General features: G+C 38.9%; 1 protein-coding gene across 7 annotated transcripts in view; it reads left to right on the forward strand.

The window, feature by feature from the left end:
• Positions 1 to 20437, forward strand: part of WDR7 (WD repeat domain 7) — a 343609-nt gene that overhangs the window by 17401 nt on the left and 305771 nt on the right. For 4 of the 7 annotated variants that reach the window (XM_024103360.3, XM_005296832.4, XM_024103361.3 and 1 more), the window contains exons 2-6: positions 5881 to 6052; positions 7996 to 8102; positions 18273 to 18351; positions 18936 to 19110; positions 19920 to 19996. In XM_024103360.3, coding sequence (XP_023959128.2) covers positions 5894 to 6052; positions 7996 to 8102; positions 18273 to 18351; positions 18936 to 19110; positions 19920 to 19996 — 597 coding nt within the window. In that variant the 5' untranslated portion in view covers positions 5881 to 5893. The remainder of the gene's footprint in view (positions 1 to 5880; positions 6053 to 7995; positions 8103 to 18272; positions 18352 to 18935; positions 19111 to 19919; positions 19997 to 20437) is intronic. The other 3 variants (XM_065598784.1, XM_065598785.1, XM_065598786.1) reach the window with 1 other exon arrangement.

Raw genomic sequence — 20437 nt, forward strand, 5'->3', positions numbered from 1 at the left:
TTTTTAAGGTCCTAGGAGATACGGTGTTTTTAATTATCCATAAAGTGTCATGCACATCTACAGAACAGTATGCAGGAGGAATGGCATTTCCACCTTTTAGCACAGCCCTTTTCTCCACCCCTTTTCTCCACTCAATACTCAGATATTTAGCCGTTTCAGTGTTGAATTGTGACATAGTGTTGCAACTTAGGACATGGCTACACTTGCAAATGTAGAGCGCTTTGAGTTAAACGAGCCTTCGTAGAGTGCAGTAGAGAAAGCGCTGCAGTCTGTCCACACTGACAGCTGCAAGCGCACTGGTGTGGCAACATTTGCGGCACTTGCAGTGGCCACAGAGAGCAGTGCATTGTGGTAGCTATCCCAGCATGCAAGTGGCTGCAACGTGCTTTTCAAATGGGGGCGAGATGGAGTGTGACAGGGAGTGTGTTGTGTGTATGTGTGGGGAGAGAGAGTGGGTTTTTGGGGGTCTGAGAGCATGTCGGCATACTGTCTTGTAAGTTCAGACAGCAGCAGATTTCCCCCCCCCTTCTCCTGCGCCCCCCCCCTACTTCTCTCTCTCTCTCTCTCTCTCACTGCATTCCTGCAGCGATTCCAAAAAAATGACAAGAGTGACCACTTTACTTAAGGGGATTACGGGATGTTTCCGGAGGCCGATCAGAGCGCAGTAATGCAACACCTCATTCACACCGACGCCCGGGTGTTTCTCCCAAGGTGCACCAAGCGTTATGGTTCTCGCCAAGGTGGATTACCAGGAGCACTCTAGCCACGGAGTCAGTGCCTTGTGGACGGGTAGTGAGTTAGAGCGCATGGGGCTGCTTTAATGCTCTCTAACTCGCAAGTGTAGCCAAGCCCCCGCACAAGTACATTTGATTCCAAAATGAGAGATATATGCGAGACTGTGCCCTGTTTGTTACACTTTTATGAATTGTTAGTAAATAAAAGGAGATGAAATGGATCTTTCTGTGGATGCTTTTATAAACTGGACTGGCACCTTATAAAATGATGCAGGTGTAATTTAAGTTTCAACATTTTTATTTATTAAATGCAAAATACATCATAAAAGTCATTACTAAGGTAATTTAAGCTAAGCAAGTTAGTTGGAAAGTGATGGAAAATCTTGTGTATATAGTTTACTTTTACTCTGTACAGATTTCCTCATGCTTGATTGGCGTAAACATGTTCCATGCCAAAGGGGAGATATGTAGTTTAGATAGCAGAGGATTGATGTAAACAGAAGTTATTGGAATCCAATTGACAAGCTCTGCATAAGCAGACTTTCACTGTGTCTGATTCCTATATTATAAACACAGTCAAAGTAGATATAAAAACATCACATAAATGATGGATAAACTTTTTAGAGTGCTAAGGAAAAAATATATTTGTAAGCACAAAGGCAATCTTCTGTCATTCATTCTAGTTATGTTTTTAATGGTTAGAATTCGAATATCAGAGCATTTTCTACCCTCTAAAACTATGGGGCGAGGGGGATGGGGAGATGTGAAGGGGCAGCAGCAACAACAACAAAAAATCTGATTTCCAGTATCAGGAAATCAATATTTTTGTCCAGATGAGGTGTGTCAGCATGTATTCAGCACATTAATAAGATATTAAACTTTGGACACACTATAATAAATTGGCATTAGGTAATAATTCCAATTGGTCAGCAGCCATGAGGCTATCACTGGAAATCACCATGGACCAGAACTACTCTAATTTACTGAACTATGTCACAAATAGTACCAGCGTACCTCAAATGATAGTTTTCATAAAGTGCAGTACTTCTCTGAAAAGTGACTTTGGAAACCCATAATGCAGTTTTACATATAACATTTATTTGGTTACAAAGTTTAAAAAAAAAAAAAAGATTTTTTTTTTTAAACTGCCAACTTTGCAAATTAAATCAGAGATCTTAGTCTAGACCCTCTTGTAATACTGCTAATAAATAATTGTCATGCTTTTTTCTTTCTGGCTTATGCTTCAGTACCATTAATAAAGATTCTGTTGATAAAATTCTGCTCTCAGTTGCATCTGTGCAACATGTCTCTCTTCACTGGGAGCAGAATTTGGGCCCGGAATTATAACTTGGTTAGCAATTATGTTAAAAATGTGCTAGCCAGAATTCACCTTAATCTCCAATAGTATTGTTGTATCTGCATGGATTACTGGAATAAAAAGCGGTAAAAATTTTTTATGGAAAAAAAGGTCTACAATTCTGGCTCTGAATACACACAGTTCAGCAATTCTGTTGAGTAAGAAAGTACTGGGTTTTTACTTAACTGTTTTTCAGAATTGAGCCACATTTTGTAAAAGCTGCTACATATTTGCTACCTTTTTATAAGAACATTTTTCTGTAACAGTGTTCTAAGCTAGTATTAAAAATTGCTTTGTTTCCTTTGAAAATGCCATCCTCTTAGAGGAGAGGTCACTTAGCTATACAGTATGTGTTATGGCAACATGGGTAGAAAATTTAGAAAGGCACTGATTACATAATAAGTTAGCTGTTAACTGTCAACTTGCTGCCCATCCAAGCACAAACTCATCATGTGCTGCTGTTGGTGGTTCTGAGACCCAGGTTGCATTTATGTTATCAAAATTCTCCAGAAATGGTGGAAGTTATAGTGTAGACAGGCACAAGTCTTTTGGGTGAGATAACCCAGGGCTGGTCTACACTACACAGTTAGGTCGACGTAAGGCAGCTTACATTGACCTAATTATGACAGTGTCTACACTACTTAAATTACCTTAGTAATGACTTTTATGATGTATTTTGCATTTAATAAATGCCATATCCCACTGACGTAACTGCCCTACTATACTGACATAATAACTCCACCTCCACGAGAGGCTTAGGGCTAGGGTGACCAGATGTCCTGATTTTGTAGGGACAGTCCCGATTTTTGGGTCTTTTTCTTATATAGGCTCCTATTACCTGCCACCCCCGTCCTGATTTTTCATATTTGCTGTCTGGTCACCCTACATGGCTTATGATGGTGTAGGTGGGGTGACGCAGTGTCTGTGTAGACCAGGGGTAGGCAACCTATGGCACGCATGCCAAAGGCGGCACACGAGCTGATTTTCAGTGGCACTCGCACTGCCCAGGTCCTGGCCACTGGTCCAGGGGGCTGTACATTTTAATTTAATTTTAAATTAAGCTTCTTAAACATTTTAAAAACCTTATTTACTTTACATACAACAATAGTTTAGTTATATATTATAGATTTATAGAAAGAGACCTTCTAAAAATGTTAAAATGTATTACTGGCACGTGAATCCTTAAATTAGAGTGAATAAATGAAGACTCGGCACACCACTTCTGAAAGGTTGCCGACCCCTGGTGTAGACACTGCCTTACTTAGGTCCCCTATTGGCTGTCTTGTCAATTTCATGGCAGAAGCAGTGAAATTGGCAAGAAAGCTGGACAGCTAGAGCACCACTGCCCTCTGGAGAGCTGGGTGGCTGGACCTGCTCCTGGCTGGGAGGTGCAGGGGAGAATGAACCCTGTTCCTGGCTGGGATCTGGGGCAAGAAACCTGGATAGCTGGACCCCACTCCCAGCTGGAAGTTGAGGTGAGAGGCGAGGAGGCTCACCCTCCCCTGCTACTGATGGGGAAGGGAGAGGTGAGAAGCCCCCAATGGCTTTCCCGCTCCCCACCAGGAGCCAGGCTATCTGGTCAATTTCATGGCTCTCAGCTGCAAAATTGACAAGGCTGCCTGGCTCCTGGTGGAGAGTGGGGTGCAGACTGCGAGGAGCCCGGGGCACAGCCGGGCTCCTGGCAGGGAGCTGCCAACAGAGCTGAGGAATCAGGCTCTTCTGCAGTTTCAGTCTGCTAGGCCACCTTTGAGTGTGTGGCTAACCAGTTACAAAATATACCTAATATGTTTGGGGCTAAATTCGAAACAGTATTTTGGCTTTGAAAAGAAACTTTAAAGCGCTTAAAAGGTTAGCTGTGTGGTAGAAGGAGCCATCTGGCATGTGCTAGAAGGACGGAAACCTCCGTAGGCTTTGTGTTCAAACCAGAAATGAACTTCTCTTAATGTTAAATCCCATTCTATTCCAAGTTTAAATACAAGAACTGGTAAAAAACAGTAGATAAAGACTATTAATCTTGTTTTTGCAGTCCGCTGACTCTCCCCACTCCACCCCTTCCAAACTGGATAATACACCCATTGGTCCAAGTGAAATAGCTACTTTTAGACCTATTCAAACATCTGTGTTTTGGCTGGAGGCTCTTTCCCGCTCTGCTTTCCAGACCCTGTTGAATCTGGCTTTCTGGTTGTCTGATAATTTTTTTTTTTTTTTTAATCTCTGTCACCTGCCTTTCACTTAGCACCATTGTCCCAGTTGCTGCAAGGCAGCCATGTTGCCAACTTTGTTGAGTTTTTTTTTTTTTTTTTTTTTTATTGTGAAATCTTGAGATATTTGGTGTTGGGGGAAGGTCTCAGATCTTAACTGATTTGAGACTCTTAGCTTCCATTTAGCGACCCTCCTCCCGCCCAAAAAAACCCTTCTAGCCCTCATAGTTGCAGAGAAAAGCTTGAAAACATGAACTCTAGAGGCTCAAAAAGCAAATGGAAACAAAATTGTTTTAAATATCTCATGATTTCTAAGTGAAATTCATGGCTTTTGGGGATGTGACTCATGTCTCTTGAATGGTTGGAGTTGGCAATACAGGGAGGAAGCAGAAAAAGTCAGTGTTGCCAACTCTTGCGATTTTTATCAAAGCCTCTCAGTGGTTGGTGTTCTTTTTAAAGCGCCAGCTCTTGGAGTCTTCTGTTGACATGAAAATCTGACTTTCATTAGGGGAAAAGATGTCCTCGTGGTTGCAGAGACAAACTTAAAAATGTGCCATGAGTGCACCGTAAAGGCTCAAAATGCAGCAGGCAATAAAAAGAACCTAAAATATATTATTTTCAAAAATCTGCTGATGTCGTCGTAGCCATCATCTTTTGTTTTAGCGTATCTCATGATGTTTTGGGGCCTGACTTTTTTTTTTTTAATTGCTTGGGGTCACAATGATTCAGTGTAACATACTGTAGACTAGTCTGAATATGAACGAGGAGATTGTAATAACCTTTGACTGTTCTCTGAATCGTAACTCTGGCTAATACAGCACACGTTATGCATTTCAATATGATAATTGTAATTTAGGGGAAAAAAACTCCCACAATATCAGCTCAGAATAATTCAATTTAAGTCATTCAAATAAAAATACTTTTGGGATTTATGCAGTTAATCTACAGAATATTACAGTGTCTACTTTCAGTTGAGATTTTTAAAATATCAAGGTATTTTTCAAGTCAGTATTTTTTAAATGTCAGATGAATGGGGAGGAGTACAAACCATGTCGGGTCTCTGTTGACTGGGCATCTAGCAAATACATATGAGTATACACCACTTCAGACATTTACTTCTTAAACGCTTTGGGTAAGAGAAGAATGACACTTGGGGAAAAATGACTGAGTTCGGTGTTGAAAAGCCACCTGTTAAAAAAGTGTAAGCAACAATATATTAGAATACAAACTCTTGCATGCATCTTGAGGTTCTAATAATATCACAAACCACTGAGTTTTACAGATGATTTCTTAAAGTATCTATTATTCTGTCCCTGGTTAGTATTTGAAGACACATTTTAAAATGTTCAATGACTAGGAAAAAAAATCTTGAGCACATTTTGTATTTTACAGTAGGTATAATTGATGATGATGTTGTTGTTAAGTTTGTCGGGGGATGAGGATGTGGTAAGTGAATCAGCTCTGACCAACACCGTAATCTTTTTGCACAGTTTATAGAGTTTTGGTTTTGGGTTTTTAAATCCTTAAGGCTGCAAAAATGACAAAAGTCCTGAAACTCTGATATTAATGATCTTGATAAAATTTACAGGAGTGAAAGCAAAATGGCAGGAAACAGCCTTGTTCTACCAATCGTGCTTTGGGGTCGCAAAGCTCCCACACACTGCATATCAGCCATACTGTTAATGGATGATGTTTCAATGATTGTCACAGGATGTCATGATGGACAGATATCTCTCTGGGACCTTTCATTAAATCTAGAAGTAAGTCTAAATCTTGAATTTAATATTTCTGTATTTAAAGGTGCGTATCATTGTCCTGAAAGCGTATTTTATTCTTTGGTGTAATTACGTCTGTTCCAGAAAATATGCGATTGTTTTCACACTGCTCCTTTATCCCTCCCCTCTTGCTCACAACTAATCCCTGATTTTGCACCATGAACAACTCCAGTGTTATGTTAAGAGCTTGGTCTACAATAGATAATTTAGCCAGTACAGCTAACTTAATATACACTGCAGTTCTTATAGTAAAGATGACTTAACTGTTAAGTCTTTTTTTTTAAATTCTCCTCAAAAAGAGTATTTGTAGTGGGTAAACAAGTTGAATAACACGTCAGTTATGCAGTTGTAGTTTGCATCTGGAAATCAGATTAGCTATCCATGCAAGATTTCTGTTGGCCAAAAATTCTAAACCCTAGTGCCTATTCATAGACTTAGTGTTGTTGTTTTTTTACAGAAGTGATTTGATTTTTTTTTTTTAAATAAAAAAATCATTGCAACATGGAAAATCAATAAATCCAGCTGAAGATTGGTATCTCGTGTCACTTGTTTCTGGGCCTTTTAGTTTTGGGGGACAAACTGCCAGATCAATTAGACATGAATGACGAATGTAGGTAAACTTTTTAGTTGGGGTTTGAAGCCAGTAATTGCTCATCTCAACTGACAGCCAGTAGCTGAAATGAGAGTTCTCACACATGCCTTTCCAATCCTTGTTCTGTGGAAGCTAATGTTGACTAGGGTAATTAATTTTTTAAAGCCAATATTTCCCTTCCCATGTCTGACCTTTCTTGACCCAGAAGCTGCAAAAGCTGCTGCATTTCTTTCAGCTTCAGCTGATTGGTTTATGAAAACAGACGTCACATCTTGGAAATTTACATTTAATGTTTTTTAAATACTAACTTTTAAAAAAGCACATCTGTATTCTTTAACTTTTATTTCTGTAGAAACAGGATCAGAAGGGGGATTAGTAGTTGAGATTGAGACTGCTTACTTACAGGTTTCAGCTGCTGACACTCTCAGCTGCAAGTGCCCATCTCAAATGGGCTGTTATGGCCTATAGTAATTTGTTGGAAACAAATACACTGCTACCTCGCTATAACATGACCCGATATAACAAGAATTCGGATATAATGCGGTAAAGCAGTGCTCCAGGGGGCGGGGCTGCGCACTCCGGTGGATCAAAGCAAGTTCAATATAATGCGGTTTCACCTATAACCGGTAAGATTTTTTTGGCTCCCGAGGACAGCGTTATATCGAGGTAGAGGTGTAGTTCTCAGTTAAAAAGTAATCCTCTTATAAAAGCAGTAACACAAATCAGGCAGTGGCGTTATATTGGATAACTGCGGTTCTCAAGCAGTTAAAGACACTTGTTTTTTGAACCCATGCCCATGCAAAACATGCAAGTATTTAATACAACCACAAATCTTTGGGGGGAGTGTATATTTTTAACAGAGGAAATACTTTCTATAGGACATGAAGTAGATATGGTCTTTCATAAATTTGAATCATTTTTTGTTTTATTTTAAACTTTAAATTTAAAACCTTTAATTTTGGGGAAGGACATGGCTTAATGAAAACTATGAAGTAATTATTTTTGTAGCAATACAGCATGACTTATCCAAATTTAGCATCCAATTTAAAAACCTTTGGTAGAGCCAGCTTGAATAAAGTTATGGGTCTTTCAAATACTTTCATTCCAGCACCTGTTGGCAGTTGGTTCTCTTGCACAGCAGACCAGCTTGTCATAGAACTAGCTCGTCATAAAATAAAATTTTAAAATATTATATTACCACAGCTGCACTAATAATGCATCTATATAGATGATAACCTCTGGCAAACTTTTTTTGTCTTTCTGGTTACGTGATTTAACTGCTCTGCTAATAGTAGGTACAGTGAGTTTACTGTATACTTTGCTTCTGTAATTCTAGATTAATCCCAGAGCGCTGCTGTTTGGTCACACAGCTTCAATTACATGTTTGTCCAAAGCCTCTGCTTCCAGTGAAAAACAGTATATAGTGAGTGCATCTGAAAGTGGGTGAGTTTTTCTATAGATTAAGTAATATGTAGATTTGTTGTTTTAAAATAAAGGAAATTAGAGATGGAAGAGAGAGAGATCAGGTCACTCACAATAGAGTACCCCTTTCCAGTGTAGGTTTCCTAAAGTATTTTTATCTAGTCCTTTAAACATTCTACTTCCAAATAGTCTATGTGATGGGACTTTTCTAATGTAAGAGCCCGATTCTTTTTGACATTGCCGTTAGATCTAGAAGTAAGTCTAAACCTTGTATTTAATCTTTCTGTATTTAAGGTGCGTATCATTGTCCTGAAAGCAGTTTTTATTCTTTGATGTAAATATGTCTGTTCCAGAAAGCATCTGATTGTTTTCACACTGCTTCTTCATCCCTCCCCTCTTTCTCTTTCTCACAACCAATCCCTGATTTTGCACCATGAACAGCTCATTGTTCTACAAAGAGATTGGTTTACAGCAGATAATATAGCCAGTAAAGCTTACTTAATTTACACTGGCGTTCTTATAGTAAAGATGTCTTAAATTTTAAGTCTTTTTTTTTTTTTTTTTTAAATTCTCCTCAAAAAGAGTGGTATTTACTAGCTGAACAATTTGAATAACACCTCATTATGCTGTTGTAATTTGCATCTGCAAATCAGATTAGCTATCCATGCAGGATTTCTGTTGGCCAAAAACAGATTGTCTTGAAATTGTGGCAAATCCAGATACCCACATTGTGATGAAGAGGAAACAGCTGCCTATGTAGGTGGACTCAATCTTAATTCTCATTTAACAACCAAATGCCCATTGCTTCTGAGAGAGAGTTAGTTTTAAATTAGGACAATGAGCAGGCATGTGTTTTTACTCCTCATGCCTTTTCCTGTCTGTGGTCAAGCGCTCACTGAATTCAGTAGGTGCTAGGATGACCAGGGGTCCCGATTTTATAGGGACAGTCCTGATATTTGGGGCTTTCTCTTATATAGGCACCTATTACTCCCCACCCCTATCCCGATTTTTCACCCTAGTAAGTGCAGGATAGTCCTACTACAGGTTCTTGGTGGGGAATAATTCCTAATATGTAGCTTAAATTTAATTTCTTTTCTGTCATTTTATTCATTCGGTTCTCCTTTGTTCACTCTTGATGCTTTTCTCAGTTGAAAAGGATAATTTTGGAATTTTTTTTTAAATAAAGCATATTATTGGGTAATTGAGTAAACTTTCAGTGTAATGCAAAGGATTTAAACACACAACTCCTATTTATCCCCATTCTCTCTCTCTTCCTGCCCCCTCTCCCACCCACCTCACTTGTATGAGGTAGCACTGAAACAGTGTCTTAAACTTTATTGTGCTACAGACTGAGATTGCTGGTCCTCTTTTCTAGTTCAAATCCCTTTTCTTTGGGTAACTTGTCTGTCTACATCCTTTTCCCAGTATGGCATCTATGGGCATGATTTTGTTAGGAAAATTGTCTGCAAAGATTGATATAAAGTAGTTAATTATTTGTTTCCTAATTGACTGGATGCCATCACTTCTATTAAAGTTAGATTTCTGTATAAAACAGGTTTTCCACAGTGTTGAGAAACATAATGCCTGACTTCAAAGTACTGGTACTAGGGGAGAATGGGCCAGTTAAAGTTAATTTTGATCTCCAAATAAGTTACAAAAGTTTCTTTACTGAATAACCGTGTGTATTCTATGACTCTCCCAATCTTTGAAGCTCTCTGGTTTGTGCTTAGGGTTAAGATCTGGATTATTTGCAATGGGTGTCATTGGTGAGGAAAAATAACTTATCTCTAGTTCTATCCCAAACCCATAGAGTTGCTTAAGGATGTGTGTAAATTTTTGAAGTGTGTGATTTTTTTTTTAAATCTATTTTATTAAACAAATCCAGTTTGATCTAAATTTATATAAGATGAGAGCACAGACTGCAGTTGGCTAGTGATATTTACACTGATGCAATTTTCTTGTTCAGTAAAGACCCAGTGTATGGCTGCATTATATCACCCCTGCTCTGCTACTGCTTTGAGATGGCTGGCTTGATAGTACCATAAAATATTTGGAACAGCTGTTTTAACGGGTCTGTCCAAAGTATCTGCACTCAGTCTTGGTCTTGTCTTGTTAGAATTTATATCGAATAGCATCCTCTGTATTCCTGTTAGTTTTTTTCTGGAATAATCAAAGAAAGACTTTGGAACAAGAAGAATATCCTTGGCAGAATGTTCATTTTGACTGTGACTGTTCTCCCACCCAAGAAATTGCATACTTCCCCCAGCACTACAAATCTTTTGTCATTTGCTGAAGTAGTGGTTTGACAATTAATCAGAGCACTCTTCTAGATTATTTTGAGAATTGAGCTCCCAAGTATCTTATAGAATTGTTTCCCATTTGTACCCAAATGTTTTCTTGAGGAGTGATGTTTCAGAGTTTGGCTAATGTATGGCTAGCATTTCAGTTTTGGTGTAGTTTACTTTAAATCCAATACCAAAGTTGTGGATTTCTTTAGCAACTAATTTTAGGAAAATACTTTGTTTTAGGTAAAAATATGATTACATCTGCATATAATGCTGTTTTCTGATGCGTTCCCGCAAGTTTTATTCCTGTGGTAGATTTGTTGTTCTTTATCCTTGTGAAAAAGTCTCTCCATGGCCAGTGCAAAAAGTAGAGAAGACAATGGACATCCCTGCCTAGGCCGTCTGTGCAATTCAAATAGGGGAGATTTAGCCCATTAACTCTGAGCTGCTTTTGGCTGGTGTAGAAAAGCAGTTATCCATTTAAGGAACTGGTGGCCAAAATCCATATGGGACAAGCCTTGAAACAAGGAAATTCCACTCTATTCTATCAAAGGTTTTCTCTGAGTCTAGTGATAAAAAAGAAATGGATCTTTTTTTCAGCTGGCATTATGGATAATTACAGGTACCCTTCAAATCTGTCTATTCTTAACAAATACAGATTGATCAGGATTTATATAAGATGGCAATTGACTATCTCATATTTTTTGCTAAAATCTTTTTTGTGATTCAGTAGTGGTAAGGGCTGTTAGGAGCTGTTTAAGGTAAGGTCTATTCCATCTTTAGGGAGGAAAAACCACAGTAGCTTTTTTCATAGGTTGAAGAAGTTCCTTCCCTAACAGAATAGCGTTGAAGGTGCCTCTCAAGGGACCCAGCAATACCCTCCCTAAATACCTGGTAAAATTCAGCTGGCAAGCCATTAGGTCGTGGAATTTTACCTCTGTCATACTTGCTATTACCTCTAGGATTTCTTCTTCTGTTATTTCTTTGTCTAAAGTTTCTTTATCAATTTTGCTTATCTTTGGTGAACTTACTACTTCCAGATATTTTTGAATAACTTCAGAAGTTTGAGTATCTGAGGTATGGAGATTTTTATAATAAACAGCTAAAATAGCACATTTCAGCAGGGTGCATAACTATCTTTTGCTGATTTTCTCCCCCACCCCCACCCCCATAATCGATGGAAGATGATGCTCTTGAATACCTTAAAGCTTTTAGCCAATAGGCTATCACTTTTATTTCCTTTTTCATAAAACTTGTGATTTGTAAACCTAAGGGCTTTTTCAGTGGCATCCATCATGCCTAATCTTAATTAGTTATGTTGTTTTTGTGGGATTTTTTTGAACCTGCATTTTTTATGACTGTCTTGAGACCTTTTTATCTCCTGTGCTAATTCTATTTTTTCTTGAACTTCCTTTTTTTCATTTGAGAGGCTGTCCTTGTCAACTGCCCCCTAAATACTGCTTTACCTGTCTCCCAGAGAAGGCCTCTTTTTATATTGTCTGTATAATTTATTTGGAAGTATTGAATAGTGTCCTGCAATCTGCAATAGTGCTGCAATCTGATCTTTGTTTTGGAGAAGCAAGCAGTTCATTTTCCAAAAAAGTGACCTTTGTGACCCAAACCAGCCAGCAAGTATTACTTTAGCTGGTGCATGATCTGACCATGTAACGTTGACAACTATTGCAGAACTCGTCTGCTTCATTAGGGACTTAGGGATTAACATTAGTGTTATTCTAGGATGTAACGGATGATGGTATGAATAAAATATGTAATCTCTTTCCCCTGTATGCAGTTCTCTCCAGCAATCTGAGAGAGTGAATTGTTGACACAAGGAAGTTAGTGCTGCATCTGCTGGTCTATCCACCTTGTCTTTTTTTTTTTTTTTTTAATAAGATCTGTCCCAGTATGGATTCTGTGTGCATTTGAAGTCTCCTCCAAGTATAATTTTCCTTTTCCCAAAGTGTTGGCAGTGTTTTAAAGAAATCCTTAAAAAAGATGTTTGCTTTTGGTTGGGAGTATAACTGATATTAAAAACCCAGCAATTGTCCTCTTCAACCATGTGAATTGTCCTTCCTTATCCTTAAATTGATCTTTAATTTGAAAAGGTATGTTTACTATGCCCGCTAGTCTGTTCTTTTCTTTGGTTGAAGCAAAAAATGTCTGCTGAAACCAATTAGCTTTCATGACAATAATTTATCCATCCTGAAATGAGTTTATTGAACAAGAATAATCTGTGTGATTTTTTGTTTTGTTTTTTTAAATAAATTCTATTCTACCATGGCTTTTTTCCCTGTTAATGACATTATTTATCCCTTTTACATTCAAAGATGTCACTTTAGGAAGACCATTGAGAGTAATTGTTTAGCTTATTGGAAAAACTTGAAATAATTGTGATAGTTAGCTGTTTGATGTCATGTATCCATCTCTGGTTAATGTCTCACCTGTGTCTGATTATGTTGCATTCATGATTGTGTTCCTGAATATAGCTTGGTTTCTGTTTGTAAACTTGTATTAATTTTCCCCCCTCCCCCCCGCCCCACATCCTGATTTTTCGCTCTTCTCTCCTACATTCCACTTACTCTAAAACTGCAAATAAAATATCAACATAACATGTAAACCAATCCCCAAATGACTGTGCTTTGCTGAACTCTGTACTCTCCCTGCTTCTCTTGCAATCCAAAGTAGGTACAATCTTCACTTATAGGACTTTGACCCTCAACCTTAGGGATAGATTACCATCTGATCATTTGAGTTATGGGGAGGATTTACACAGAACCCTTAAACACTCTTTCCCATTCCCTCTTTATTTTCTCCAGTCTCCTCCATCCTTGGGATTCCTTCCTGCCCCCTTCCTCTTATTATCCTTTTATTTCATCTATGTTTTAAAATATAGAACCCAGCTATTAATGATCACCCCCAATTAAAGCAAATTCATACTATTTCCTTTATAGCATTTACATAGTTATTATTCATCTGTTAATTCCTGGTGACTCCCAAGAAGTCCCTTCTGGTTAGTCTTTAGGTTATTCTCAGGTATCCAAGTTCTCTTGTTCAGCTTCACTACTGCCATTGCCAATATGGTCACTAGAGACTTTCTTTTCTTTTTTTTCCTGGGTTTCACTCTTTGCCAAGATTTTTTTCATAAGCTTATCTGTAATTACTACCTCTGGAGTGTCGTCTTGTACATATGAAATTTGGAGTTTTTATTCCAAGTGGCTGGAGTGTGTCCCCCTTCTCCCCCCCCCAAGCCTCTTACTGTATAATGCTGAGTTTAGAACCTGAATGAGAGTTTAAATGGGAATTCCCAGTGTAGCAGATATCTGGCCTTCTGAGTGTTGCTGTAATTTCCCCCAGCTCGCTTCTCTTTTCTAAAGTTAGGGCAGAGAGGTCATGAAAAGAATTGCAGCTTGTGGCCTTTGAATATGAGCTCTGAATGCTCTCTGGTTTGCTTCATAATTATTTTTTTTCCTGCTGATAATCATGAATTTTCACTTTCAAGTCTCTAGGTTTATTATTATTATTGGGAGGGAGGGGGGGTTAGCAGCATCCTATGTGATCTCTCCACTTTTACCTCTTTTTAGGAAGCTCAGATGTAACAACTCCACAATTAAAGTTTTTGCATACGAGTTTGGATTTCCTCTTTCAGCATTTCCAGGCAGCCCCTTATTTCTGTTGTTCCTTCTCCCTCAGTGCCATTCGGCTCTGCTGTTCTTTTTCTCTCTTCTTGCTTTTCTGAGGCCAGTCTCTAGCACGCTACCGAGTCACTTACTTCCTTCTTTATTGCAAGAAGTTCGGTGTCTCATCATTTCTCGTGGCCTTAAACTCAGAGATCATCTACAGAATGTAGCCATTTGATTTTCCTCAGCCCTGGCATTTCTGCCTAATATGGTTGCCACGTGTTCTCTTGGAGTCTGAGAGGTCTCCCTATGCAGTGAACCAGAAACACTCTTTTTAGTGAGGTATCTTTTTAAAATTTTCATATTTTCTTGGAGAATCAATCCTCTGCTACAGTTTGGCTTACTCTGACACCTCTCCTCCACAATGAAACCAACCAAACCATCACATGGTGGATGGAAAATAGGCCAGAACCCTCTTCCTCGAGGAAAAGTCATTCCTTGCAGTCACGAGGTTCTCTTCCAAGTATAAGCCTAATTTGTTTTTAGGAATAGGGGTAGCGATTTCTTTTTTTCGTATACTTCAAGTAAGCATAAGCCTTATTTCCCTCAGACGCTTAATAGTGTCACAAAGGCTTTGGGCTCTCAATGTTTCCATTCTGTGGACTTGCACTGTGCAGAGATGAGCTTGCATTTTCTTTCTCATTCCAGTGGGAAGCTATCTCCTCTAACTGTTGGATCTCCTTTCCCTAGATGGTAACTCTTTGAGTTATGCCACCTTTCCTTTTTAGGGCTTGTCTATACCTGAAAATTATTCCAGAATAACGTAAGATGTGAATTTCAAGTGCAATAGTTATTCCAGAGTAACTCCATGTGTAGAGAAGCCCTTAGTGTTCTCCTTCCTCTTTTTTTAGATCAGGAGAGGCCCCCCCGGAAACTGCTGGAAATCTTTTAGAGTCTGTGGACTAGGGTCCTAGCCACGGACAAACAGAAACTTTAAAGGGAATTTACTTGAAATTCTTTGTGGACCTAAAGAGAGAGGGACCTAATGCTTTTTATATGTAATGGGTGAACAAGTTAATGAATCGCAAGTATTCCAAACAGAATCAATCAGATCCAGGCTGCCAATCATGGATCACAAAGGCCACCTGATTTCATGGCATTAATGGACCTAACAATGCCTCTTTTTACATCCCTATCACTCTCTTCCACCAAAAGTAACCTGAGGTTTCTACTGGGTTTTAGTATTTCCAATTCAACTCTTTTCCATTTGTCCTGGCATCTGCCCTGAGAGTGTTCACAAAAGTCACGTTGGTCAGAGCACTGGTCTGTTGTTAAGGGTTTTTTGAAGAATTAATCGTTTGAGTGGTTTCTTTGGGTACACAAACACGTTCAACAACAACAACAAAAAACAGAACTCCAAAGTCCCATTGACTTTGGATATGAGCCATACATTTCAAGGTGTACCTCAATATTGGTGTAAGCAATATTGCTTCAATCAAATGAATGAGACAAACTCTTTGCCCCTTAACATTCTGATTTATAGTCAAGAAATGTGGTTAACCAGTTATAGATCTGTTTGTATCCAAATATGTAGTAAGGAAATTCTCCTCTTCTGCAGCTGGAATGGTCAGAGTTGTAGCTCTACGTGACCTCCCAACCTTGAAATAGTGAGAAGAACTGACAGAAATTTGGAATTTCTGTACCATGGGATCTTCCAACATTTCAGCTTTTTTCATTTTGATTTTAAATGAAAAGTAGAAATTTCCTACAAAACAAAGTCTCCGAAAGTATTTCAGTTAGAATCAATCAAAATGTTTTATTTTGACTTTGAAATCTTTGTTAAAGTTAGAGATTAAATTTTAAATTATAATAAAAATTGGTGATTTGATATTCCAACTGGTAATTTGTAATTGGTTCTCTAAATAGTAATTTGTAGGGTGATAAAATAAAAATATAAAAAAATAAATTTAGAAATAAATGGGAAGTTTTAAATGTTTCTTACAACAAGGTTGAAATGGAATATTATGGCCTTAATAAAATGCTTCATTTTGATATTTTTAAATGAAAACATACCACTGGAAAAGTTTTGATCAGATCTTCTAGTGGGCTCCTCTATAATTCCATGTTCCCATTCTAGTGACGAATTATTAAATAAAGAACACAGCATTGATCATCCTCTAAGTATTTAGCTGAGTAAGCAAAATGGTTTTTTGGGGGTCTGCTTATTGCATCAGAGAATCCATCGATGCTTCTTTCCATGAAATACTTCATCCAGGTCCAAGCATCCTGTGCTCACCTGCCTGGACATTGAGTGGAATTAACCAAGAGAAAAGCGACTTCAAAATGATAATACACATTCTCCTAGTCTGTAAGAAAAATCTCCACTGGATGATACTTTTAAATTGTTTATTTGGTGGATTCAGCTTAAGCAACCTGGTTGTCTAGGTGGCGCCCATTTGTAGTTCGTCAAGGAACAATTCCCCACAGCAGGTCTCTGATGGGCAACTGTCGCCTCTCATAGAGACAATGACTTGGTGCCTCAGCCCTACTGCATGCACCCCTTTGTACCCTTTCCAGCATATTCGAGTCCAAAACAAAGGAAAACATTCTAAAAATACTAAAAATCAGGATAATCCAAGGATTTGTTGGCAGGTCTCCAGGCTAGTGTCTGTGTAGTTAGTCTCTCCTTGTCCTGTGCTTGGTCATCTCATCCATCTAGCATGGAACCTTAGGTTCTTGGCTAGAAACAGATTTTCCTCATTGAGGAAGCAGCAGAGCTCTGTTCTCCTTCCTGGTTAGATCTCAACTGGGCTAGGTCTCCGCCTTCTAACTCTCTTCTCCATGCCTGACATTGACTGCAAGGCCAGCTGGGTCCACAGGCTCTCCTTAATCCTCTCAGTGCCAGTGTGGCACCTGTCTGCCCCATCACATAGCAGCATCAAGTGATACTTTCACTTTTCAGCAATTTAAAAGCTGTGAAATTACCCTCAGTCTTCACTGCCACATGATAAAGCAGTAAAAGCAGTGGTGCTTTAAGATATGGAAAAGGAAAACCTAGTTCTTTAGTCTTAGTATTTAATAGGTGATTGGAAATAAAGGTTGTTGAAAATATTTGCACGAGAGAAATCGGGAGCCCTGATCTCTACACAAGCATCCTATTTATTTATTTATTTATTTATTTATTATTTGTGACAAGTCTTGGCTCCTCTCTTCTTCTTTCCATTGTAACTAAAAAAATGCCAGAGAAGCAGACCTTGCATGGAAGGCTGTGGATTTAAAAAATAGAGAGAGATGACTCTGATAAAGGAAGGGGAATTAAAAGAAGGCTGACTGCTACCTGACCTAAACATTTGGAATGGACTAGATCAGTGGTTCTCAACCAGGGGCTTGTGTACCCTGGGAGATACGCAGAGGTCTTCCTGGGGTTACATCAACTCATCTAGATATTTGCCTAGTTTTACAGCAGGCTACGAAAAAAACACTAGCAAAGTCAGTACAAACTAAAATTTCATACAGACAATAACTTGTTTGTTGCTTTTTATACCATACACTAAAATGTAAGTACACTGTCTATATTCCAATTGATTTATTTTATAATGATATAGTAAAAATGAGAGAGTAGCAATTTTTCAGTAATAGTGTACTGCACAGGCGCCAGCTTCCTCTGGGCCCTGGGGGTGTTCAGCCCCTGCTCCACCCCCTTCCAACAAGCTGCAGCCTCCGCCCCGCCTCTTCCTGCCCCAGGCCACGCCTCCACCCCGCTTCTTTCCACCCCTGTCCCACCTTTTCCTGCCTAGTTCCACCCTGCCCCCGCTCTTCACCCACTCAGCACCTCCTGCACACCATGAAACAGCTGATTGCACTGGGTGGGAGGTACTGTGACGGAGAGGAAGGAGTTGTTCAGTGGGGCCACTGGCAGACGGGAGGCGCTGCGGGGAGGGGGTAGCTGGCTGCTAGTGCGTGCTAAGTACCCACTAATTTTTTTTCTGTCGGTGCTCCAGTCCTAGAGCACTCATGGGATCGTCGCCTATGGTGTGCTGTGACACTTGTATTTTTATGTCTGATTTTGTAAGCAAGTTGTTTTTAAGTGAGGTGAAACTTGGGGATACGCAAGACAAATCAGACTCCTGAAAGGGGTACAGTAGTCTAGTCTGGAAAGGTTGAGAGTCACTGGACTAGATGACCCAATATAGCTTTCTTGAAACCAAAATAATTCTGTAACTTGCAAGTCCTTTGAAAAATGAAGTGCATGGGCATGATCAGAGTTACTTACCCTATGTGTTTTTTAGGGAGATGTGTCTGTGGGATGTGAATGATGGGAGATGTATAGAATTTACAAAACTCGCCTGCACCCATACTGGAATACAGGTTGGTATTGTATTCATGTAAATGCTAAAATGCTTGAGAGGGCCTGTACTATATTTTATACAGTTGAGGAACTATTTAGCTCCATCGCTGTAGTCTTGTTGCTAATACTGGGCTGTTATCTTCACAAGTTCACTTATGCCAGTTTATAAAATATATTTCTACATTGTCACCCTAGAAATGGGTTGCATTTCAGCTTTTGAAAATTTGTCAAGAATTAATTTACAGCGATTATATTTATCATCAGGCAAGTAGCACTGCTCCCCACAGAGACCAGCTGGAATGTAAAGCCAAATATTTGGCCAGCCAGTTCCAGAAATTTTTAAAATATTTGGTTATGTGATGTAATACCACAATGTGTTTTGGGGCAGAAGGGGGTATGGATTTAAAAACAAACAAACAAATTGTAAATACCGGCTGGCCTCTGCTAGTTAATCAAGGAATTCTAACTTATCAAAATAATTTTATGAAAATAGAAAATAATTGTAATGCACCAATAACACCATAGAGATCAAAAACCTATAATTAGTTTGTGATTTAAAAAATATTAACTGGTTTCTTAAGGGACTCTGTTCTCTTTACAACAGTTCTACCAGTTCACAGTTGGGACTCAGCGTGAAGGCAGGCTACTGTGTCATGGCCATTACCCAGAAATTCTTGTTGTGGATGCTACCAGTCTCGAGGTTCTTTATTCCTTAGTGTCAAAGATTTCTCCCGACTGGATCAGCTCCATGAGTATTATTCGATCCCATAGAACACAAGGTAATGAGAAGTTGTTTGGGTTTATTGTACTTTTCTTTTTTAAGTAAGAAAAACAGCTACTTTTTTCCCTAGTCTCCTGGCAAAGTCTAGACTGGAATGTGTCACCTCATGTTGAAATCACACGTTTTCAAATGTTTCTTCCATTTGAAGGATTAAGGCTATCTTTGCCAAAAATCATTAAGAATTTGGTGTCGGTGAAAGGTACAGGCTTGGTAGCCTTTGAGACTGCAGTTTTTTTTTTGTTAATCCACAGAGTAAGAATTACTGTTCAGACCCTGGTTTTGTATACTGGCCTGAACTGTAATTCAGAGCAGTCGCTTCTAGGAATGGTAGTGTAGTTCAGTCTCCATACGTTTTCAATAAATCGTTACTACTATGTAACCTGGCCCTGTGCATGGGTCTATCCAAACCCCACAGAGGGAGACCCAACCCTTAAGAGTTTATGTGATCACATCTGCACAATCTACTTGGAGTGGAGTCTTATTTTGACATCTAACGTAGGCAGAGCTTGGCTCATGTGCAGAGCTTGGGAGAGTGCCACTCCATCATTTTTATTTCTCCCCAATTTGAGCTCTATGTATGTATGCAGAGAATTCCTCACTCCCACAAAGCAAAAGAACAAATGGGAAATTAGTGCATTGTTTTCTTTGCATATAATTTGCCAGTTCTAATTTAACCACTTGAATTTGGAACAAGCATTTCATGAATTCATTAAAAACTTTTAGAATATTTTTGATGTTTGTAAACTCTTGTACAACATATCTTTCATTTTATTGTAACTTCTTTCGTGTCCCTCTCTCACCCACCAGAGGATACTGTTGTAGCAGTTTCAGTGACTGGTATTCTGAAAGTGTGGATTGTAACTTCTGAAGTTAGTCGGATGCAGGTAAGCAGAGAAGTTTCTGAATCTGAATTCTTCCTTCACTGTCAAACATTGCATGGGGCATGAACAAGGCTCTGCAATTTCCATTGTGGGCCACTCTCGGTATGTTCTCTGTGTTGAGTCCCATAATTTTTTCCTCTTAGTATTGTTGAACAGAGAAATTCTTTTGGTCAGCATCTTTTATGTGATCCTCCAGCTGCCCAAGAGCCATAATAATTAACCTCTCCTCTGCCTTCCAAAAAGGGACTCCTTATTCTCTAAATTCTCCCTTAGATCAGCTGCAAACTCTTTAGGGATGTCATTTTTCTATTGTCCATGTCTCGTGCCACCTTCTTAGAGGTCTGACTCTTAAAGTTAAGTCCAGAGAGAGCGTCTAGTGCTAAGTCTGCCCCCTGTTCCCCCCTCTCCATTTAATGCTGTGTTATTTGGTGATTTAAAAATTAC

Source organism: Chrysemys picta, chromosome 6 (genome assembly GCF_011386835.1).
Source record: "Chrysemys picta bellii isolate R12L10 chromosome 6, ASM1138683v2, whole genome shotgun sequence".
In the NCBI taxonomy this organism is placed as follows: domain Eukaryota; kingdom Metazoa; phylum Chordata; order Testudines; family Emydidae; genus Chrysemys; species Chrysemys picta.